The sequence below is a fragment of the Marmota marmota genome, unplaced genomic scaffold (assembly GCF_001458135.2).
Source record: "Marmota marmota marmota unplaced genomic scaffold, marMar, whole genome shotgun sequence".
Lineage (NCBI taxonomy): Eukaryota > Metazoa > Chordata > Mammalia > Rodentia > Sciuridae > Marmota > Marmota marmota.
In genome coordinates, this window is record NW_025999853.1 from 5974338 (window position 1) to 5999571 (window position 25234).

Sequence of the window (25234 nt, forward strand, 5' to 3'; positions counted from 1 at the left end):
CCATTTCTTGCCTTACACATGGCTATTTCTATAAGGAGCTTGATTCCTTTTGGTGGGAAATAGTATATAGAGCAGTTGGTAAGCTTTTTTTTTTCTTTCTTTTTTTGGGTGGCAGGGGTTGAACCCAGGGGCACTCAACCACTGAACCACATCCCTAGCAATATTTTGTATTTGATTTAGAACAGGGCCTCATTGAATTGCTTAGTGACTCGCTTTTGCTGAGGCTGGCTTTGAATTCACGATCCTCCTGTATCAGCCTCCCCAGGTGCTGGGATTACAGGCATGCACCACTGTGCCCAGCTAGTTGTTAAGCTTTTTAATAGTGGCCTCCCTCTCTTTAGAATCCTCCTCCATCCTCCACACCACTGTAGCACTCATGATCTTTGAAATTCTGATCATGTCCTTTATTTGATGTAAAGCATCCATAGTGTATCATCATCCACAGGTTCAAGTCTAAGCTCCTTAGGTTTCACTTTGTACAGGAAATTCATATACAGGTCAGTTGTTATTCTTCTGGGAAACTTTTCCCTCGCCTTATCATGAAAAGTTAAAGATGTCCTCCTTGTTCTTACTCCAGCATCTTGTTCATGTCCCTATTATCTTACTTATGCTGCCATAATTATCACCTTTCATGCCTGTCTCTTGAGCATAGCTGTGAGTACCTGATGGTAGGACATTGTTCTTTATAGTTGTGTATATGTGTGTAATAGTCTTAGAACGATACCAATGTTATTACTAACAATATGATTATTACAAAGAGTTTACAGGGTTTTGTTGTTGTTCCTTTTGTCAGTAGGGTTTATTTTGCTCAAATTGTACCATACAGTAATTATTTTAAAATCCCTTGGGGAAAAAACTGGGTAGACAGATGATAAACTTTAGTTATTGATTATGTCTTTCTGGAGGCTTGATCCTTTCCTTATTACATAGTGCCTTGTGTTATTCTTGATCATTTCCTTCATTCTGAAATCTGCTTTGTCTGAAGTCCATGTTATTTCAACTCCTTTTGATGAGCGTTGCACACCATCTCTCCCTCTCCTTTAGCCTATTAGAGCCTTCACATTTAAGGTAGATTTCTGGAGACAACATATATCAAGTTTAATTTTTAAAATATACTTGGACAACCTCAGACTTTTAAATTGGTATCTTTAGACATTCATATGGTGATTATTGATCAATTTGTGTAAATGTCAGTCGTGTTTGTAACTGTTTCCTGTCTGTTGTCAGAGCCCTCTTTTTCTGCCTTGTTTTGATTCTGCATTACTGGGGATTGAACCCAGCGCCTTGCACATGATAGGCGAGCACTCAGCCACTGAGCTATATCTCCAGTCCTACCTCATTATTATTTTTTTCTGGTGCTAGGGATCAAACCCAGGCCCCTGAACATGTAAGGCAAGCACCCTACTGCTGAGCCGCATCCCCTACTCCTCTATCTTATGTGGTATTAATTATGCATTTTATCTCCTCTCTTAGTGCATTATACTTTTTTTTTAATGTTAGCGGTTGCTCTAGAGTTTTCAACACATATTTCTAGCTAACCTAAATCTACCTTCAGACAATACTATTCCATTTCCCCTGCAGTGCAGGCTGAATAGTCCTGATTCCTCTATCTGTCCCTTGTGACACTGCTGTCACTCTTTCATTTAACATTATGTTGTTACTATTATTTCTTTAAATAATAATAACCTTTTAGATTAATGAAGAATGAGAGAAATATGTTTTTATTTTCCTTTACTTAATCCTTCTTCAATGCCCCTATTTTATTATAGAGATTTGAGTTTCTGATACTATTTTCCTTCTCTTTGAAGAATTTCTTGAACATTTATTGCAGGGAAAGTCTGATGACAATGGATTCCCTCAGATTTCATTTGTTAAAAATTGTTACATTTCTACTTCACCTTTGAGAGACAATAGTGCTGGATTGAGAGTTCTAGGTTGCTGTGGTTTTTTTCTTCCTAATAACACCCTAAATATATCATTCCCCTCTCTTTTATTTGCCTGCTTTATGATAAGTCCATTCTAATTTTTATCCTTGTTCCTCTCTAAGTGTTTTCTTTCCCTTTGTCTTTTTAATGATTTTCTCTTTTGTCTTCAATTTCTGCATTTTCATTTTATTTTTTTGTCTTTTTAAAGAGAGAGTGAGAGAGATAGAGAATTTTTTAATATTTATTTTTTTAGTATTTGGCGGACACAACATCTTTGTTTGTATGTGGTGCTGAGGATCGAACCCTGGCCGCACGCATGCCAGGCGAGCGCGCTACCACTTGAACCACATCCGCAGCCCCAATTTCTGCATTTTTAAATATTTGTTTTTAGTTGTAGATGGACACAATATCTTTATTTTTATTTGTTTATTTTATGTGGTGCTGGGGACCAAATCCAGGGCCTCATGCATGCAAGGCAAGTGCTCTACTGCTGAACTACAACCCCAGCCCCAATTTCTACATTTTTAATAAAACAAGACTAAGTGGGGATTTTATTTCATTTTGTTTCTGTATTTATTCTATTTCGTATTCTCTGAGCTTTCTAAATCTGTGGTTTGGTATCTATCATTAATTTTGGAAAGTCTTGGACATTATTACTACAAATATTTCTTTCTCTTCTCTTTCCAATTATATGTTACATATTTTGAAACTGTCCTATAGTTCTTAAATATATAAACAAAATATATATATATATATATATATATTTGTCTTTGTGTTTCTGGGATGTTTATGTTGGTTTGTCTTCCAGTTCAATGATTCTTTCCTCAGCAGTGTTGAGTCCATTAATGAGCTCATCAAAAATTTCTATTACAGTGTTTGTTATTTGTAGTATTTCCTTTTAAAGAAAAATTTCGTTGTAGATGAACACAATACCTTTATTTTATTTATTTATGGGGTGCTGAGGATCGAACCCAGTGCCCCATGCACATGAGGCAAGCGCTCTACCACTGAGCCACAACCCCCAGCCCTTTCGATCTTTCCTTAGAACTTACCCTCTCTGTTTAATTAACCATCTCTTCTTGGATGCCATTTACTTTTCCCACTACAGCCCTTAACACATTTATCATAATGATTTTAAATTCCCTGTCTGATCAACATCTGTGTCGTACCTGAGTTCATCTAGTTCTGACACTTGCCTTTTCTGCTCAGACTGTTTTCTTCTTGCCTTTTGGCAAGTCTTGGAATTTTTTGTCAACAGATGTGTGCTGCACTGGATAAATAGGAACTAAGCCTTTACTGTGTGGATCTATGTTAATTGAGATAGGAGTTAGACTTTGATTAATGTTTTCTGTAGCTGTAGGTCCCAGAGGCTTCAAATTCGTTTAGAGTCCTCATTTTTATCTTCCATCTTGAATTCAGGCTTCCCTAAAGTATCTCCCCTCTCATACAGTTTGTGTCTTATAGCTATTCTACTGTAATCCATTATTATTGTACTGGAACACTGTTGGTGTAGTGGGAAGGTTTTGGGAAAGGAGCCTTCTATATTATTACAATTAAGTCTTTTAGTGTGCCTGGATCTCTGGTCTTTAATTTTCACAAGTGTTTGTTTTTCACAGTTTCTTTTCTTGCCCCCTTTACCCCAATTTGGGCGAGATAAGGAAACTAGAGGGGGCTGGGATGACAGTAATGACCCCCGCTCTGTCCTAGGGCTCTGGGACAAGGCTCTGGTGAAATCTTTTCCCCTGGGGGTAGGCTTTTGTTATGGAAAAAGGTCTAAACATATTTCGTAATTATGAATCTTTTCCTTTCCCTGCTAGAACCACAAAAGGAACTTTCTCAGATCTTTACCTTGAGAACTTAACCTCACTGGGTTGGGAGAGACGAAAGCCACAAAAGCATGCCCCCCCCTTAAAATTAGGGGCCCCGGGAGATCTTCACCCTTGTGTTAGCTCACTCAGCCTCCCACAATTCATGACAATGACCATTTAAGTGTTCTGATCAGCTCACAGATGCAGTGGCTCCTGCTCCAGGTAACCTTAGAGGTAAATCCAGGTAAGTCCAGAGATTTTACTCAGACTTCATCCTCTTAGATCTACATATTTTGGAATGATACTCTATCCTGTAACTTCAGTTCTCTAATGGGTCCAAAAGAGCCATTGCTGTTCAATTTGTACAGATTTGTTATAAGGATGAAAGTGACTACTCTGAGCTTCAGAGTGTGAAATTGGAAGTTGATCCATTTAGCCTTTTCATTTTGATTTAATATGTATTTTTTAAAACCATGTAACCTATTTAGCATTTACATGTTTCCAAAGTTAAATCTGCAGACCAAATCTGTAAGACAGGGTATATTAAGAAAGATTTCACATTCTATCCCTGTTGCACCTACCCTGTATTCTCCTTCCCTATAGTAACTATTTATTTTTCTTCCTTCCTTCCTTCTGTGTGTGTGTGTGTGTGTGTGTGTGTGTGTGTTCCTGGGGACTGAACCCAGGGTCACTTTACCACTGAGCTACATCCCCAGATCTTTATTTTTATTTTGAGACAGGGTCTTGCTAAGTTGCCCATGCTGGCCAGGAACTTGTGATCCACCTGCCACAACCTGCCTCAGCCTCACAAACTGCTGGGATTACAGGTGTACCCAGCCATGCCTAGCCCATTTCTAAAAAACAAAACAAAACCTGCCGCCAACAAAAACAACCTATCCCCATCATCACCAATGAAAACCTTTCTTATTCGTTCTTTGTGGCTGAGGTCTTTAAATAAACGTTCTAAATGATTGTGAAGCTGAAGGTTTGGACCCACTTTGAGAGACCTAGGGATACATCTCACGAGGGAGTCTGTATATGTGCATTTGCAACAAGAAAAGGAAAGAGAAAGAGAGACAAATGGATTCCCAGTTAAGAGAATCACTAGATAAGTAGCCACCCCACCATTTCTACCCCACTCTAGAAACTTAAAACGCCTAAAAAATCTGGTCCTAGGGGGATTCCGGGTCTGGTAATTCAGAGGCTCAAAGATGACACTATGCTCCAGCTTCTTTCCACACTTGTCTGCTGCTTGCTCTATCCTCTGCTAATCGGGCCTCATGAGCACAAGCTGGCTGTAGATACTAAAGCATCATAGTCTCCCTCACAATTCCCAAAGACTAAAAGAGAAAAAACAACAACAGCAACAAAACATGTCTCTTCCCTCTGGCCTTTCTTAAGAGTAGAAAAATGGGGAGGGGGAGCACAGTGGCACATGTCTGTTATCCTAGAAACTTGGGAGGCTGAGACAGAAGCAAATTTGAGGTCAGCCTCAGCAACATAGCAAGGCCCTAAGCAACTTAGCAAGACCATGTCTTAAAATTAAAAAGGGGGCGCCCGCGGTGTCCATGGAGAGAGGTTGAGGTGGCCGAGCTCCGGCCCGAGGCACCCGGGCGCTGGGACGGCGAAGATGTCGGCCTCGTTAGTCCGGGCCACTGTCCGGGCTGTGAGCAAGAGGAAGCTGCAGCCCACCCGAGCCGCCCTCACCCTGACACCTTCAGCAGTAAACAAGATAAAACAGCTTCTTAAAGATAAGCCTGAGCACGTAGGTGTGAAAGTCGGTGTCCGAACTAGGGGTTGTAATGGCCTTTCTTACACTCTGGAATATACAAAGACAAAGGGAGATTCTGATGAAGAAGTTGTTCAAGATGGAGTCAGAGTGTTCATCGAAAAGAAAGCACAGCTGACACTTTTAGGAACAGAAATGGACTATGTTGAAGACAAATTATCCAGTGAGTTTGTCTTCAATAACCCAAACATCAAAGGAACTTGTGGCTGTGGAGAAAGCTTTAATATTTGAAACCTCAGGACTCCTCTGGCTGTAAACTCCAGGAAAGCTTGCTGAAACCTTGGAGCTTGCTGAAGAAATCATGTCACTGTCACTTGCCTAAGGTTTATAATATGTGGCCACCTTGTGAGGAAAATAAAGTGATGCATTTTGAAAATGGAAGCCAGTATGTTAGATTCCAGAAGACATGATATTTGTATTCTCCATATGGGGCAGAAAATGAGAAGCCATTGCTCTTTTTGGATCATTGTTATGTAAAGAAAAAAATCCTACCCTACACTTAATTCTCATATTCCTTTCTGTTAGAACCAGTTTCAATAATACTGCCTCCCTGACAGTAATTCACAAAACAGGTTAATAGGTATGTGCTTGCTAAATTTGTATCAAATGGCTTAAATGTGCATCTCATGGGCATTTTCCCAACCAGATTAGTGGTTCCCAAAACTCAGAGGTGAGAAGTCCTTGACTACTGATAGTAACATGGCAGTGCATTGTTTTTCTACCCAAATTGGCATGACCTCTTTTTTTACATTTTTATCAAAATTGTCAAATGCCTCATTTGTGTACCCTTCAACAGTACTAGGAAAAAGACTTCCTTAAAGTGTAGTGCAGAATAGTTCCAAGTGATGAGAGAAAAAAGTGAGGAATATTTTATCCACCTGTTTTACGACTTTTTTTTTTCCATCCTAAGAGTCTGCTCAAAGCCTACTTAGATCCTTTTAGTTGGAAGGTCTCTTAAAAACCATCTAACCCATTCCCCTCAATTCTATATAGGAAGAAACAAACTCCAGGGAAGCTGAAGGCCATTTGTCCACATTGCTCTGCAACTAGGAGACAGCTTGGGCCCTACCCCATCACCTCATCCTCATAGGGAACACTTGTGCTCAGCTTTCCAAGGCAGTGAAGGGAAATGATAGTGTGGCTTAATCTGGTCAACATTTGTATAGAGTTTCCTTTATAAGTTGATGAGATCCTATTGCATTTTATTTTGAGAGAGGGGACAAATATTATTTTCAGTCTTTTTTATGTGAATCACCATCTTGTTTCTTTAAAACTTAGAAACAGTGGTCTACACTGGTAGAGAATATATTACAGCAGCCCAGCCCACTCCATTCTTTTAAGGTATAATAGTGATTATAAAGCAGAACATGGGGGTCTTTACTTAAAATTCTCATTATGTGTACACTTTCTGGTTCCTAGGTCCAATTGCTAAAATTTTTAAATAATATTACAACATTTTGATCACCAACTTTTCTTTTAAAGTAGCCCTTTTTTCACTTAGTCTACTGATTTCCCTGGGTTTGACATATTAAATATTCTCTAAGATGATATACTTTTTTTGAAAGCTGATTCTCATGAATTAAAGTAGCTGAGCTCCTTTGTGTTTGTCCCATTTACTAAAGTATCTGACACAAAATGCACCAAAACTTAGAGCAGCAGTTCCATGTATATGTTCATGAATTTGTATTGATAATATAATTGTTGATCTACTCATAATTTGTGCAATACTGTATGTAGAGATTGAGTTATCAATTAAAAAAAATGTGGCCTCTAAAAAAAAAAAAATTAAAAAGGGCTAGGGATGTAGCTCAGTGGTAAAGCACCTCCCAGGTTCAATTCCCAGCACCGGGGGAAAAAAAGAGTAAGGAAACTTTCTCACATTCTTCTTGGAAGATTCTCTCCTGTGCCATTCATTGAACACCTGATTTTTACCTGCCTGCTCCAGGAAAAGGGCAAATTAATATTATGATAGGCTAAGATGAACCAAAATGGGCTGGGGAGGGCTCTCTCTATCTTCCTTTGAAACACAGACACCAGGTACATTAACCAAATCTGTTTGGTTACCAAGGAAGAGGGGGAGGAATGGGTAGGCAGGCAGCAAGACAGCAGTGTGTGCCACACTATTTCAAAGAAGATACGCCTTGCATAATATCATGCTGTGCAGTGGGAAAGGCCCTTCTGCTCAACTAACAAAACATACATCTTGTCCATGAATACCTTCACCCCAGGTCCTTGCCCCACCAGGGCACATGACCTCCAACTCTCTTGCATTTGATTCCCATCAACAGTTCACATGTGAGAAATAATATTCACTGCAGATGGCATGAATCTTTGTGCTCCAACTTTCTCAAGATGAGATCTTCAAATCAGGGTTTTATGATTTGGTTTGACAGGTGCAAATAAGATACATGTCTCCAGCTTTGCAAAGATATCTCTCTCTTCTTGTTCATGAGAATGGACTTACTAGGCCGAAAGGGTTTATTCCTAGTAGCAGGTGGTTCTGCGTCTAATAGACAGACCATACTCAGAGAGCATGCAGTGAATGAATAAATGAAAGTGTACTTTTTAAATGCAAAAATGACTGGGAGAAAATTTATGTATTAATGCTATTCTAAGAGAAATTTCAATGTGATTTTTAGGTCCTCTGGAAATGTATGTAAACTGATGGAACTAAGTCAAGAAATGTTCTATTTATCTTTTTAAAATTTTATTTTTTTCTTTGTTAAACAAAAAAGTGATAATGTTTGCTACAAAACTCAAAGTATATGAGATTATATTAAAATTAATAATCTCTCTTCCCCTCTATAAATCTATGGAGATAACACATATCTACACTTAATGTGTGTGTGACTCCAATCTTTCTCTGAGCTCAAACATTAATAAATTACCAACTGATAGGAACATTTCATAGTTTGTTTATGCCTTAAATTCTCTAATCTCTCCCTTACTCAAGGTCATTCAGGCTGTTTCCAGGTTTTTGTTTTGGTTTTGGCATCAGAGATAATGTTATAGTGACCGTCCTTGTCCATATGCCCTCAGGACTGGTGCTTTTATTTCTATGAAGTCAATTGCCATGAATGGGATTATTAAGCCATTAATTTGGGGGTGCAGTACCAGGGATTGAATTCAGGGGCACTAGACCACTGAGCCACATCCCCAGCCCTATTTTGTATTTTATTTAGAGACAGGGTCTCACTGAGTTGCTTAGTGCCTTGCCATTGCTGAGGCTGTTTTGAACTTGCAATCCTCCTACCTCAGCCTCCTGAGCCACTGGGATTATAGGTCTGTACCACCTCGCCCAGCCCCATTTAATACTTTATTGACCCTGTGCATTGCTTTTCTCAAAAGTTTAGCAATTCATGCTTCCACCACCAATATGTGAAAGTGATAGTTTCTGTATGACCTTCCTTGTCCCATTATGACTTAAAAGATTTTTTTTTTAACCTAATGGTGAGTAAAATGGATGAATAATTGTTTTAATTTGTATTTTCTTGAGGATTAGTGAGGTCCAGCATGTTTTCTTGTGCCCAACTTTTGCACTTTGTCCTTTAAAACCTGCCTGTGTTAGCAACCTTGAAATTGCTCGCAATGACACCTGCCCGTGGCATTCACACATTCATACACTTGGCTAACCCTGTCTCCTGGGTGTGGCTGGGCCAATTGCTCCTTCTAATGAACAGAATGTGGCAAAGGTGAGGGCGTGCCACTTCTGATTTTTTTTCCCTTTTCTATGGTTTATTCTTTGAGGGTTTTATTTAAGAAGTCTTCCTGTTTCCAATATTATAAATACTGTTCATGTTTCTCTTTCAATCATTTTTATCATTCCATCCAAGCATTTAATCCACAGCTATAGTTCACTTTGGTGTTCAGATTTTCCCCCAATATAACTGACCACTTTTTCCCACCAAAACTATTGTCTTAGTCATTTTAGGTTGCCACCACCAGTCCTACCTGCCCTCTTCTTCCTCCTCCTCCTGATCCTCCTCCTGCTCCTTCCTCCTTGAATATTGATTTATATTTGCATGTTTTTCAGGGGGGAATTGTTGGTTTCTGACATCATTAGTCACGATGAGAAGAAACCCAGTTCTGAAACAAGTTATAGCAGCCTTTTCTCTTGTGTTCTAGTCATCATACTTTGTTTCTTTAATTTAACCCGTTATAACTCAAAAGGGTAAAACTTAGCCCAGATTGTGTTATAGTAAGTTATAAGCACTTACTATCATAAAGAAGAATTAAAATTGAATATAGAATTTCAAGCAAAGCCATTTCAAACTCTGATTTTAGTTACTGTTTGTCCCATGTGTTTTGTCTGTTCCCTTTTTTGTATTGCTGAGTTTACCATGGTGAAATTTGCCAAGATATTTTTGTATCTTCCATTTCTGGTCACATCTCCCTGTTGTGTTTTGTTTTACTTTGTTTTTTTCTTCCCTCTTCTTGCTGGAGTCCTTCCTCTAAGAAGATTTTCAAAGCGAATCTTTGTACTACAAACATTAATTATTTTGTTATCACATTGAAATGATAGTTTAGCTGGGTTTGAAATTTTAGGTCCCTAGTTCTACTTCAGTACTGGAACTGTTTACTATGTGGTCTCCTGGTAGATGTAGCTATTGAGAAATATGATTCCGATATTCATCTGATTCTTGTTCCTTTGTAAGCAATTTGCCTTTGGTCTAGAGGTATTTAGATTTTTCTTTTTGACTTTGATGCACTTAAATGACACCAAAAAATGTACCTAGTATGTTTTCCCCTTACCTCTCTTATTTAAGAGTATATTTATTTGTACTTTCAGATTTTAATATTTGGATCTGAGAAATTCTATTACTATTTTATTAAATATTCCACTCTTGACATTTTCCCTCTTTTTCTGGGACTTCTGTAAATTGAATGTTGATGCTTCTACTTCTCTTTTCCATATCTCTTAACTTTTCTTTTTGATATTCCAACTATGTGACCCATCTGGTGCTTTCTGGAACGAATCTTCTACTATCTATTCTGCTATCCAACCTACTATTCAATAGTCAATCAAGTTTTTGTTTCAGTTTTTTTTTTTTTATTTACAGAAATTCCTCTTGGGCTTCTTAATACTATTTGCTTTACTGTATCTCTTCATGTTTATTTAATATGATTACTTTTCTTTCTTGTTCTTTCAGCTAAATTTGCTTCACTTAGATCAGATTTTTCCTTTTAATGTTCTTTTCTTATACCAGTGGCCTCCCAAGAAGCCCAGTTTTTTTTTTTTTCTTAACAGTTCATATTCAGGGAAACCCCACTGTAATGCAGCCTGGTGCCTATTCTCCTAGGGGTTCTCAACCATGAATTTGCCCCAATAGGAGAGATGTTTGGTTGTGGCAACATGGAGTAGGGTGGCGGGGGGGTGGAATATTGCTGTTGGCTTCTGTCATCTTGCAGCCAAGGATATGCCTGAAAATCCTATTTACAGGACATTCCCCCAAACCCCTGCCAACAAAAGCTTGCCTGGCCAGCATTTCAGTAGTGCCAAGGTTGAGAAATCCTTGATACTAGGTGCCTCTGCCAGAGAGGAGGGTGCCAGCATATCCCTGGCCTCCGTCTTTCTTGATGAGTTTGGCTGTGGGGGGTACAGAGTGCCAGAGAGAGTGAGAGAGAGAGGACTCACCTCAGGATGGTGCAGTCTGGACTTGCATCTGGGACCTGTTCTTTCACAAGGGTTGAGGTGAAGGAGGAGTCACTGCAAAGCAGGTGGGGCGAGGAGGAAGTGCAAGGGGCTGACCTGTCTGCTTGTTCCCATCCTTAACTGGTTCTTACTTACCCATTGGGGCCAGAGTGCCCACTTGGATGCCACAGGGACAGCCCAGGAAGTACAGGGCTGGCTGCTGATTCTTCTGCCTCCCTGTGGCATTGGGTGGGAAAAGGATCTAAAACCTCTTTGCCCCCTCATCTCTCGTCTCCATGCATGAGACTTGGCTCTGTCGGGCTCTGGGTTTTGATTCTCCCTCACATCCCAACCTCAGCACCTATGTGGCAGCAGAGGATTTCGTGTGTTTACCTTAGTTTCACACAATTTCTTTCTGGCATTTTTGTGGCATTTATGGGGTGGGATTTGGAGGAAGGAATTAATGAGATCAAGCTACTCTATCATCTTGTCAGTTACCAGAATTCCCAAATACTTTTTGAGTTTTGAAATTGCACATCTCTTTGATAAGACAAAAATTAATTTAAAACTAAAGGAATGTGCAAAAGTGTCCATTTGTGTGGTACCTGGGAGTGAGCCTCTTGGTTACCATGAGGTTCAGTGTAACGAAGAGACCCAAAATATCAGAGCCTTACTTAAGATAAAAGTGTCTTTCATGCAAATGTGTGAAACGGAGGTGCTTCAGGTCATTTTTTTCTTGGATGCTAGACTAAGAGGTTATCTTAGCATGGTTATTTCCATTAACTTACTGATCATGACTCTGTGAGCGGCCTGCAGGTTCTGTTCACATGTTGCTGGCCAGCACACTGGGACAGTCCACAGGTCTAAGATGATCTCAAGCACGTGGCTGGCAAGCTGGCAAGGGCTGAGCTAGGTTCTCAGTGGGGATCATGGCTGGGTCTTCAGTTTTCCTTCTTGAGCATCTTTCCTTATAGCTGCTGGAGCTTCCTCATAGGAGGTAAGTGTTCAAAATGGACTGTTCCAAGTATGGGAGTCCAAGAGAAAGGAAGGGGGAGTTTTCAGTCGTCTCCCACCTGAGCTTGCCAGTACCCGAAAGTCCCTCCTATTGCATTTGATTGGTCACAGGAATCATAGGGTCAGCCCAAGGAAGGGGTGGACATGTTCCACCTTTTGGTGGGAGAGTGGCATGCATATGTAGGGTGAGGAGGAGTTGTTGGGGGACATCTTTGGAGGCTAGCAACCATAGAAGTGTCTGGAAGTTGTCATAGGACAGCTCTGCTTGCCTTCTGTCAGCCAGAACTAAGTCTTAGGACCATACTTAGCTGCAAGGGACAGTGGGACATACAGTTTTTAAACAGAACCTTCCTGTATCTACATAAAAACTAAGGGTTCAACCTTTATGGAAGAATGAGGAATCTTTAACACAGGGTTGAAATGAGTCATGAAAACACAAATGGCCTGATGTGGTTGTCAGGAACCAGGACACAAAACCAAGGGGTGGACTACCAAGAAGACCAGGAAAAACAACAGCCATGGAGCAGATGAAACATCTCACTGCAAGAATGTCATTTAGCACATCAGATGACAGAAGATGCCCTTAGAAATTATAATTCACTCATCAGTGTACCAATGACTGTCCAGTACTCACTGATTTCCCACTACCCATAAGGCATGGTACAGAGAGCAGCAACGACAGGCAGCTTAGCTCCTCCAAGAACCTTTGTTCAGAAGAGGTAAATACTTTCATATTTGATAGTTTTCCAAATCCTCTTCTTAAACCCTACATTCCTAGTAGACATTTCTGGGTTTCCAAACGAGGTTAAACCCCCACTGTAGACATCTGTGAGTTTTGCCTGCTTTAGCATAGATCTGTTCACACATGTTCTATTAAAAATAGCTCTGGGGCTGGGGCTGTAGCTCAGTCGTAGAGCTTTTGCTGAGCACTTGCGAGGCCCTGGGTTCATGGCCCACTACTGCAAAAAGCAAACAACAACATGAACTAAAAACAAAACAAAACAAAACAAAAAACCCTACGGCTCTATTTTTTTCTTTGATACCATCCATTTCAGTCTATGGGATTGACTTATGTGGAATTGACTCCATCCACATTTTCAGGAGATGGGGATGTGGCTCAAACCTGGCCTGGGATTTGGTAGAAGTCTTTCAAAGGAGAACTGAAACTGGATGGGCGAAATGCTGCATCTACCAGAGGCCACCTAGGGGGAAAGCCTGTCTGAATCCTGCATAGATGAAAGCCGAGCTGAAAATGAGAGGAGAATCCCAATGACGCTCTGTAAGAGGCTGGATCTAACCATACTTGGATTTTAGCTCTGAGAATTTGCAGATATGTCCACCAATAAATACACTATTTTTTTTTAACATAAGCACTCTTATTGATTTTCTGCCACTTGCAACCAAGACCCTAGTAAACAATTTCTTACAGTCTTTCAACATACCTTGTTCTCCTTTGAGACACTTGGTCAATATCTATTAATTACTGTTTCATTGTTGATCTCCCTCGGGGTCTCTCCTCCAACCAGGAGATCAGCAGGTGGAATGGTGACTAAGCCTGCCCACACCGTTTGCATGAAGTGTCCCTGGGTGCCTCTCTCTTCTGGAATGCAAGACTGAACCCCACTTAAGCGTGCATGTGTGTGGCTCCACGGCACTGTCCTTTGCTCTGGAAATGGCAGGTGACTGAGAACACTGCCTCTCCTGCATACCATCAGGACAAACCCATCTCAGCCATGCTGTCACTTAGGAAGATGCCTGGCCCATAATAAGTGTTCAATAAATATTAGCAATACTGATTGCAACAATTAAAATCAATAATATGAGCATTATTTAAATTATTTTTCATTTCCTTTCATCATCTTCACTTAACAATCCAGGCTGGAGTGCATGACACATTTATATGGTGCTGCCTTGGTCTTTACCTTTTTAAAATATTTTTCTTCATATGTTTGTTCCTCATTTAATTAGTTCCATCTTTGTTGACTTTAGGTTGTGTCTAATCTTTCTCTTCAGTATAAACATTGCCCTTGTATAATCACTTTGTGTACACATGCAAGTATGTGTAGGATATATTGCTAGGATGGGCAAGGCCCTGGGTCCAATCCCCAGCACTGGGGACGGGGCATTGAAAAGAAAGTGCAAATAGCAGTTATAACCTTCTTGCTTTAATATTGCTATACCAACATTTTTTTTTAAAACTAGCATTTCCTTGGTGTATATTTTTCCTTTCTTTTCTTTTTTTTTTTTTTTATGGGAGTGTTACTGGGGATTGAACTCAGGAGCACTTGGCCACTGAGCCACATCCCCATCCCCATTTTGTATTTTATTTGGAGACAGGGTCTCACTGAATTACTTAGCACCTCACTTTTGCTGAGGCTGGCTTTGAACTCATGATCTTCCTGACTCAGCCTCCTGAGCTGCTGGGATTACAGGCATGCACCACTGCACCCGGCTTGGTATATATTTTTCTTACCATTGATTTTTAATCTTTATGTGATTTACTTTGAGGTATGTCTTATGTGATTTACTTTTAAGTGTGTAACTGGATTAGCAGTCACTTCTTTATACTAGGCAAGTTAACCCATGTAGTGGTTTGAAAGGAGGTCCCTAATAAGATATGCCTACTTTCTAACACAACCTGTGAATGTGACCTTATCTGGACATACGTTAGATATAATCAAAAGACTCTTGAGATCATTTTGGCTATTCAGATGATCCCTAAATCCAATAACAAGTATCCCTATAAAAGACACAGAGGACAGACATGGAGAGTCAAGGAGAAAGCTGTATGAAAGAGGCAGAGACTGGAGTTATGTAGTTACACGAAAAGGGATGCCTGAAACTGCCGGAAGCCAGAAGGAAGGAAGGACCTCCCCTTGAGCCTTCAAAGGGAGCACTGCCCTGTTGACACCTTGACTTTGGACTTCTGACCTCTAGAATATGACAGAATAAATCTCAGTTATTTAAGTTACTACATTTGTGGTAATTTGTTTCAGTAGTCCTAGGACACTAATACAACCTGTTTACATTTATTGTGATAAATAACACTCACACTCTTTTGTTTGTTTTGGTACTGGGGATTGAACTCAGGAGCACGTGATCACTGAGCTATAATAAAATCTTTTTATTTTGAGATTGGGTCTTGCTAAATTGCTGAGGTTAGCCTTTAACTTGTGATCCTCTTGTTTTAGCCTCCAGAGTGGATGATGGGATCATGGGTGTGCGCTATCACACTGGGCTCATACTTATTTTTAACATTTATGTTTGTGTTTTTCTTTTATCACTGTTTTTGTTCACTATTTAATTTTTTAAAAATTTTGATTGGATTGATAGTTTTCCATACTGCTCCATTTCCTTATTGCTGATTGTATTTCTAGTCTTCTAATGGTTACCCTTGAAAATTCTAGCTATATACATAATTAATCTTTTTATAAAAAAGGAATTAAGTCACAAATAAAACAAAAACCTTAATGTGTTTCAACTGCCAACTGAATACAATGCCCACTTGGTTTCTAGAATGTTTCACTTTTCTATATATAAAAAGTTAATGATTTTTATAGTGTATTATCAATTTATCTACACATTTATTAATGCCTGTCCGTGTTCAGCATTGTTTCTTGATTTCCATAACTTTCTTCTTTTTAAAGAATGCACTGATAGGTAATAAAGTCTTTTAATCTCTGAATGTTGCTACATGTCTAAAATATGATGACTATTACTATTATATATAAGTTGGCATCACTCTAACATAAAATTTAGCTGGGTATAAAAGTAGATTGATTTTACATAGAATATTAAAGAATTCATCTCATTTTTTATGGCTGCAAATTGTTATTGATGAGTAGTCTGCTTTCAATCTAATTACTATGCCCTTATAGATAATGTTATTCTTTCTTTTTGATTATTTTTTACTTTGACCATCTAAAGGCTTTCTCTTCCTCTGTTATTCTACTGTTTTACTATAGAGTGCATAGGCATAGATTCACTTATATCTTTTCAGTACTTGAAGAGGACTGAGGATATCTGCCTTATATGTTTTTTCTGGTATATACTCAACCTTATATATTCAAAAAGTGCTTTCCCAAAATTCTGTTTCCTTCTTATGCCACTTTTAGATATGTGATGGAGGTTTTCAAATCTGTTCTTTGTATCTCTTAACAACTGTTCTGTATTTTTAAAACATCTTTCTGTGTTGCATTTTGGATCCATTCAGCACTATTTTCCAATGTACTGTTTCTTTCTTTTGCTAAGATCAGTCTGGAGTTTAATCTCATCTATTGGATTTATTTCTGTGATTATTGGAATTTTACATATGCATATAAGTGTTTAAATTTATTTTCTATTTCTATTATATGTTCTCTAGTTCTCTACAGATGTTATTTTTCATTTATTTATTTAAGGGTACATTTTGTTTTTAGGTTTTGTTTTACTTTCATTTAGAATGAATCCATGTTCCAATTTTAAAATCTTATTTGTTTTTCTTAACTGTATTTTTTTTTTTTTTTTGCTGTGTTAGGGATCTTACCCAGGGCCTTACATTGCTAGGCACACCCTCTACCACTTGGCATACCCCCAACCTAAATGTAAGACTTCTTAATGTGCCTTGAAATTTTGCCTTCAAGCTAGTTGTGAGAAGCACTGTCCTCTCTCTCTCTCACCTCCCTATCCCCCGCCCACCTTTTCTCTGTTCACTCTCCTCCCAGCCAGCACAGTGGTTCCATCCAGCACCCTTTGTCCTGATCCAGGTCTTCTTTGGCAATATAGGGTTTCTGCCCCATGGTGATATTGAAGAAATGGCAAATATGCTGCCAAGCTGTCAGCGGACAGTTTCATTTAGCTCCTGGTCATAAACTGTGCTGAGTTCTTTGCTCCCCCGACCCATCTTCATGCAAGTCTCAGTTCAGGCAGCAGCTGGCACTGATTTTTTTTCTCCCCAGCCTCCTTTCACAGGTGGGGCAGCCCTGGGGCAGTCTCTGATTTCTGGCAACAAGGTTGGCTGCAGAGAATCTTTCAGACCCAGTTACTGTGAAGAAGACATACTCCTGGCTGCCATGGCCAGTTCCAAGTTGCTTACTCCTGTAGCTGAGATTCTCACTTTGCGTTACAGTCCTGTTTTGCCAGTTAATGGAGATGTTTAATTTGTTTTTGAGCCTGGCTATTTTTGTTTAATCATATATATATATATAATGTTCATCGTTACTATATGTTTAGAAGAAAGGGTATCTCAATGCATGACCTACAAAGGTAAATTTTCTAATATTCTAGAAAAAATATTTTAGAATCTTTCTAAAAATTTGGTTCAATTCCAGCTGGAACATCATGTGAGAATTTTTGATGGAAGATACATGGATGAATCTTTAAAGTTTTATTATTTTCTAAACAACTGGTTTGTTCTGATTTCTCTTTCTTTTCTGAGGTGAATATTAGACATTCATATTTTCCTGGAAAATCATATTATTCTATTTTAAAACTGAACAAATAAGATCCATATAATTGTTTTAGAGTATTTTCACTATTATTGTTTATTATTTTGTGTGTTTTCTCCCTTTTTTTCACTACATACATTCTTGCTTTAATTCTAAAAATCCCTTTGTTAGGTATTTCTGTATATCAATGACAAATCCTCTGAGAGAGAAATAAGGAAAACTGCCCCATTTACAGTAGTCTAAAAAAGAAATAAAATATTTGGGAATCAACGAAAGAGGTGAAAGATCTATACAATAAAAACTACAGAACCCTAAAGAAAGAAATCAAAGAAGACCTTAGAAGATGGAAAGATCTACCTTGCTCTTGGATAGGAAGAATTATATTATCAAAATGACCATACTACCAAGAGCACTATACAGATTTAATTCAATTCCAATCAAAATCCCAAAGGCATTCCTCATAGAAATAGAAAAGCAGTCATGAAATTCATCTGGAAAAATAAGAGACCCAGAATAGCTAAAGCAATCCTTAGCAGGAAGAGTAAAGCAGGTGGCATCACTATTCCAGACCTTAAACTATACTACAGAGCAATAGTAACAAAAACAGCATGCTGTTGGCACCAAAACAGACTGGTAGACCAATGGTACAGAATAGAGGACACAGAGACTAACCCACAAAATTACAACTATCTTATATTAGACAAAGGCACCAAAAACATGCATTAGAGAAAAGATAGCATCTTCAACAAATGGTGCTAGGAAAACTGGAAATCTATATGCAGCAAAATGAAATTAAACCCCTATCTCTCACCATGCACAAAAATCAACTCAAAATGGATCAAGGACTTAGGAATATAACCAGAGACCCTGTGTCTAATAGTAGAAAAAGGAAGTTGGGATTAGGCCCTAACTTCCTTAATAAGACTCCTATAGCACAAGAATTAAAGCCAAGAATTAATAAATGGGATGGACTCAAACTAAACATTTTTTTCTCAGCAAAAGAAACAATCTGTGAGGTGACTAGAGAGCCTATATCTTGGGAGCAAATTTTTACCCCTCACACATCAGATAGAGTGTTAATCTCTAGGGTATATAAAAAACTCAAAAAGGCTAAACACACACATACACATACACACACACAAAAAAAATAACCAAATCAATAAATGGGCCAAGGACATGAACAGACACTTCTCAGAAGAAGATATACAATCAATCAACAATGTTATATGAAAAAATGTTCAACATCTCTAGCAATAATAGAAATGCAAATCAAAACTATTCTAAGATACCATCTCACTCCAGTCAGAATGGCAGCTATTAAGAAGACATATAACAGTAAGTATTGGCGAGGATGTGGGAGAAAAGGCACACTCATACATTGCTGGTGGGACTGTAAATTGATGCAGCCGATATGGAAAACTGTATGGAGATTCCTTGGAAACTTGGAACGGAACCACCATTTGACCCAGCTATCCCTCTCCTCGGTCTATACCCAAAGGACTTAAAAACAGCATACTACAGGGACACAGCCATATCAATGTTTATAGCAGCACAATTTACAATAGCTAAACTGTGGAACCAACCTAAATGCCCTTAAGTAGATTTTTTTAAAAAATGTGGCATATATACACAATGGAATATTACTCAGCAATAAAAGAGAATAAAATCATGGCATTTGTAGTTAAATGGATGGCATTGGAGAAGATAATGCTAAGTGAAATTAGCCAATCCCAAAAGAACAAATGCCAAATGTTTTCTCTGATATAAGGTGACCGACTCATAGCTGGGTAGGGAGAGGGAGCATGGGAGGAATAGGTAAACTCTAGATAGGGCAGAGGGATGGGAGGGGAAGGGAGCGGGCAGGGGATTAGCAATGATGGTGGAATGTGATGGACATCATTATCCAAAGTACATGTATGAAGACATGAATTGGTTTAAACATACTTTATATGCAAACAGAGATATGAAAAAATTGTTCTATATGTGTAATATGAATTGTGATGCATTCCACTGTCACGTATTTAAAAAATAAAACCAATAAAAATAAAAAAATAAAAAATAAAGTACCCAGAAATAACCACACACAAAAAAAAAATCCCTTTATTAGACCTCTTTAACTTTCTAATATATTAAATTGTTTTTAGTTTTTCCTTCTATTCTCAATGTTTATTCCGTTTTTTTCTAACTCCTTGAGTAAGATTAAGAATTATTTTGTTTTCATCCTATATTATTTCTAAAAACTAATAATGTCTCAGGCTATGTATAACTCAGTCATAGCTCATAAGTTTAAATATGAAATGGTTTCACTATTATCACCTCCCAAATGTTCTGTAATTTTGATTTCCTCTTTGACTAAACAGCGGTGCTGATTTTTGTTTTCTCGGTTTTCTAGTTTCATCATTGATTTTCATTTCCTTGCACTGTGATTGGAGAAGGATATGTGATGTGTGTGTGTGTGTGTATATGTATATATATATATTCATGAGAATATAATAACTTTCACCTTGGTTGTGGGCAGCTCAATGCATTAAATTTTATTTAGGCCTTTTATCAGCTTCCTTATTTTGTAAATATTTATCTGTACATATAGAGAGATGAATTCTCTTACATCTGTTTCTATCTCCCCTTTTATTTGCTGGTTTTTGTTGTCTTTCCCCCGACCCTGCTGTGGACTCTCTGCTCATTTAGTTGGAATTTCCCATGGTTTATTTAGGAAGAGCTTGTGGACACTGTATGTTCAGTATATTCTTGTTTTTTGCTTTTCTATTTGAAAGAGAAAAGAAGGCTGGGTCTGAATCTTACATTTCTGAAGAATTCATGGTGTTGCTCAACTTTCTTCCTATGTTGATGTTGCAGTGAAGTGTGGGTCAGTCTTCAGTTTATTCCATCATAGATGATTTAATTCTTTTTACACAGAAGCCACAAGTATTATTTATTTCTCTTTGATACCCAGTAAAGCTTTTACTTTCAGTGGTGGCTTTTTTGTACCAAATATTCAAGGATATGACGGACCCATCTAGCTGTGGTATAAAGTTTTATTTTTTCCAAAAAAGTATCCTTTTTGAAAAACTTTTTTTTTAGTTGTACATGGGCACAATATCTTTATTTTGTTGATTTATTTTCATTTGGTGCCTAAAATCAAACTCAGTGCCTCACATGTGCGAGGCAAGTGCTTTGCCGCTCAGTCACAACCCCCAAATAAAGTATTCTTTTTAAAAAATACCTTTTTAGATGTTGATAGACCTTTATTTATTTATATGTGGTGCTGAGAATCGAACCCAGTGATTCACATGTGCCAGGCAAGTGTGCTACCGCTGAGCCCCAGCCCCAGCCCAAAGTATTCTTTAATGTAGTTTTGACAATTTTGGGGGGGTCCAAATTGCTTGGCATTCTTCTTTAGGAATCTCAATTTTGTATGAGTTAAATCTCCTCTATCTTCCAATCTGTCATTTTCCCCCTCTAGTCCTCTTTAAAAATCCACTGTTACGGAAAAATTAGTACACAGAAAATTGTACACATTTTACATAGATGGTTGGATGGGTATTGACAGACATACACATCTGTATAACCACTGACACAATCAATATTTAATATTTTCATTATCCTAAAACATCTCCTTTTGCTCCTCAATTCCTATGCCACTCCTATCCCCACCCAGCCATTGATGTTCTTTCTATCACTATAGATTAAGACATCTTCCCCAGAGTTTCTCAAAGATGGAATCTTGGAGTATATACATCTCATGCCTGATTTCTTTCACTCAGTATTACGTCTTGGGCATTGACCCACTTTGTTCCATCCATCTGCAGACTTGTTCCTTTTAATTCAGAGGAGTATTACATTATGTAAATATGCCAGTTGTCTAGCCATTCACCTATTTGGATGATTATTGCTTTGGTCTGTTATGTGTAAAATTGCTATGAACATTCATGTACAACTCTTTATCTGTAGCAGCTCGGTGGGTCCTTTAGCTCATGCAGGATAGAAGTTAAACAAGGCTGACAAAGAATGAGTTAATAAGAATTATTAATGCATTTTTCACATGGCTAGGTGGCTGCCCCATAGGCAAAGTAGCAGCAGAGGTGGCTACTCACAGGCAGGGTAGCAAGGAAATCAAGGAGTGAACAGCACATACATGTTTTGAGGCTATAAATTAACATATTCATAATCTATGTTGGGATCTAAAATGTGTCTAAAATTGTGTTTGGCCTCCCTCCTGAGCATATCTTTTTTAAAAATATTTTTTAGTTGTTGATGGACCTTTATTTTTTTTTATTTATATGTGGTGCTGAGAATCAAACCCAGTGCCTCACACATGCTAGGCAAGCACTCTTCCACTGAGTTACAACTCCAGTCCCTGAGCATATCTTTTAGCATCTTGTTTACATGCATTTAAATGAGGGTCTTGGTTACTTTGGCCAAGAGGATGTGGTCATATCTGCTTGTGCCGGTTTTATGCTTTCTTGTTTGTCTTCAACAATGGATGTAGTTGGGAAGGTCCTTCTGCCATTTATCACAGGCAGAGTATACAGTCATTTTTTCAATAGTCACCAACATAAACTTTAGTCACATACTCCTGTGTCACATGTACAACTTTTATATTACCATCAGCAATGTATGAGAGTTTCAATGTGTCTACTTTATTTTCAATATCACTTGATATTGTCCAATTAAACAATGTTAGTCACCCCAATGAGTATACTGTGTATCTCATTGTAGTTTTTCTATAATTCTTTAAAAATTTAGCATTCAATATAGTTTCATTTGTTATTTTATTGCCATACATAATTAAATTTGAATTTAGATAATTTTAATAGCAGTTCTGAGAACTCTTTCTTTTTAGTACTGGGGATTGAGCTCAGGTGCCCTTTACAACTGAGCTTTACTCCAGTGCTTTTTATTTTTTTATTTTGAGACAGGGACTCACTAAGTTGCTAAGAGTCTTACTGAGTTGCTAAGACTGGTCTTGAACTTGTGATCCTTCTGCATCAGCCTCCTGAGTCTCTGGGATTACAGGCATGTGCCACATACCCAGCAGGAACTCTTACTTTCTATAATTTTTAAAGATAAATTTTTAATTTAAGAACAGTTTAGCCAGGTGTGGTGGCACAAAGCTATGATCCCAGCTACTTGGGAGGCTGAGGTAAGAGGATTCCAAGTTGGAGGTTAGTCTGGACAACTTAGAAAGATCCTGTAACAAAATAAAAATTTTAAAAAGTGTTGTGGATATAGCTCAGTGATAGAGCACTACCTAGCCCCCCCCCCCAAACAAAACAAAACACCAGTTAAAATTTACAGAAAAACTGCAGAGATCAACTGCAAAGTTCACTTACACCTCACTCTCAAGTTTCCCTTAACATCTAACAATATTAAGGCATACTTAATAATTAATGAACCAATATTGTTACATTATTATTGACTTAAACTCAGTATTTTATCTGGATTTCCATGGTATTGTCCTGATGACTTCTCTTCTGTTCTAGAATCCTATCCAAGAGATCACATTACATTTAGTTGTGGTGTCTCTTGTAAGGACCTCTGGGCTTTCTGTTGTCCTTCTCATTTCAACAGTGAGAACTTGGTTCCCACTATACATCATCATCTACTTAATTGTTCAATTCTATTACATGTGAATATTGATACAAGAATTATTAACTTCGAGGAACAACTTTATCAACTAGAGCACACTCTTGTATGCATTTTTTTGAGCCTATACAGATGCAATTTGTTTCCAAAGCAACTTAGGTCAACTGCTCTTCCTCCCACCTCTTTCAGTGTGGCTATTTCATAAATTTGTAATAAGTTAGATTGTCTACATTCCATTTTGGGATTCCCCAACTTCTTAAGTGTTTTTTTTTTTTTAACTTTACATAAAGTTCACTCTTTGCACTATAAAGTTTTATGGGCTTTTGACAGAGTCATAATATCATATATTCACTCTTATAGTACCATATGGAATAATTTCTGCATCTTAAAAAATCTCCTATACTTCACCTATTCAACTTCCTTCATAACCCACAAACTCCTTGCAAATACTGCATCTCTGTTTTCACTATGTCTTTTTTTTTTAACCAAAATAGTTTTTGCCTTTTCCAGATTCTTTCAAGTAGAAATACACAATCAAAATTTATCCATGTCTTTTAGTGGCTTGATAGCTCATTGCCTTTTATTGCTTTTAATACAATATAGTTTCACTATCCATGTATGTATTGAAAGATATTTTGGTTACTTCCAATTTTTTAACAATTATGAATAAAACTGCTGCAAACATTCTGATGCAGATTTTTGTGCTAATGTTTTCAAACAAGGTGGGCACATACATATCACCCTGATTTCTAGATTGTATGATAAAAGTATGTTTAGCTTGGTAAGAAAACATCTCACTGTCTTCTAAAGTGACTGTACACTTTGCATTCTACTAGCAATGAATGAGAGTTCCTATTGCTTTCTGCTGAGAGCCATTGCCAAGTAGGAATGACACATGGCAATTTCTTTGTCAGCCTACCCAATGTTGCTTAGAGGAAGGACTCTCCATATTGACCCAGGTCATTTGCAGTGACATTGCATGTAAGGTGACCTTGCTCAAGGACCAGGGCGGTTCCAGGTTTAAGGTGTACCCTGCTGGGAATAGGGCCTATCCTGCTGCCCGCTCCTTGAGTTCTCGCGGGATTCAGAGAGTATTTGGGATTTTGCCCAGATCGTGATTTTGGCCCAGAACGTGGATTTCCCCAGAATGTGTTTGTAGAGTGCCGGTGTGAGTTCGGAAATAAAGAATTGCTGTTTGAATCTACAAGGCTGTGAGTGGCTCGTGATTTTGTGCCCAGCCAGACTGCGGCAGCTTTCCACCCTCAGCAGCAATTTGTATTGTCCGATTTAATTTATCTTTTATTTAACCATTCATACGTATATAGTAGTATCTCATTGTTTCAATTTGAAAGTTCCTGATGACAAATGCTTTTAAGCATCTTTTTATATGCTTATTTGACATTTGTATACTCTTCTTTGCCGAGGTATGTGTTCAGATCTTTGGTGCATTTTATGTTGGGTTGTTTTCTTATGATGGAACTTGTGAGTTCTTTGTACATTTTGAATATAAGTCCTTTACAGATATGTGTTTTCCTTATAGTCTGGCTTATCTTTCTCTGAGCAGAGTTTTTAATTTAAACAGTCTAACTTGTTAATTTTTCTTTTATGGATCATGATTTCGGTGTTGTTTCTAAAAACTCATTTCCAAATTTAAGGTCACTAAGGTGTTCTGTTTTTCTTCTAAATACTTTTTAGTTTTGAACTTTATATTAGATCTATGATTCATTTTGAATTAATTTTTGTGAAAGGTATAAGGTCTATGTTTAGGTTCATTTTTTAAAAAATATGGATATCCAATTGTTTTAGTACCTTTTGAACAGAATATTATTTTCCCAGTGAAATGTCTTTTCTATCAAAGATAAATTGACATTTGTGTAAAGCTATTCTGATTTCTCTATTCTGTTTGTATTAGGGTTTTCTAGAGACACAGAATCAACAGGAAGTATAATTATAAAAGGGGGTACTAATTAGATTGGCTTATTATACCAGAAGCTGGATAGTCTACAATGGCTGTCTGCAGGCTGAAGAGCTGGAAGAACCAGTAGCTGCACAGT

The 25234-nt window shown here is 37.9% G+C and overlaps 1 protein-coding gene across 1 annotated transcript; it reads left to right on the plus strand.

Annotated features, from left to right (window-relative positions):
• Positions 1-5291: 5291 nt before the first annotated feature.
• On the plus strand, positions 5292-7307 carry LOC107139931 (iron-sulfur cluster assembly 1 homolog, mitochondrial). Its single transcript, XM_015482812.2, has one exon. The coding sequence runs from the start codon at positions 5364-5366 to the stop codon at positions 5751-5753; it is 390 nt and encodes a 129-aa protein (XP_015338298.1). The 5' UTR covers positions 5292-5363; the 3' UTR covers positions 5754-7307.
• Positions 7308-25234: the final 17927 nt, after the last annotated feature.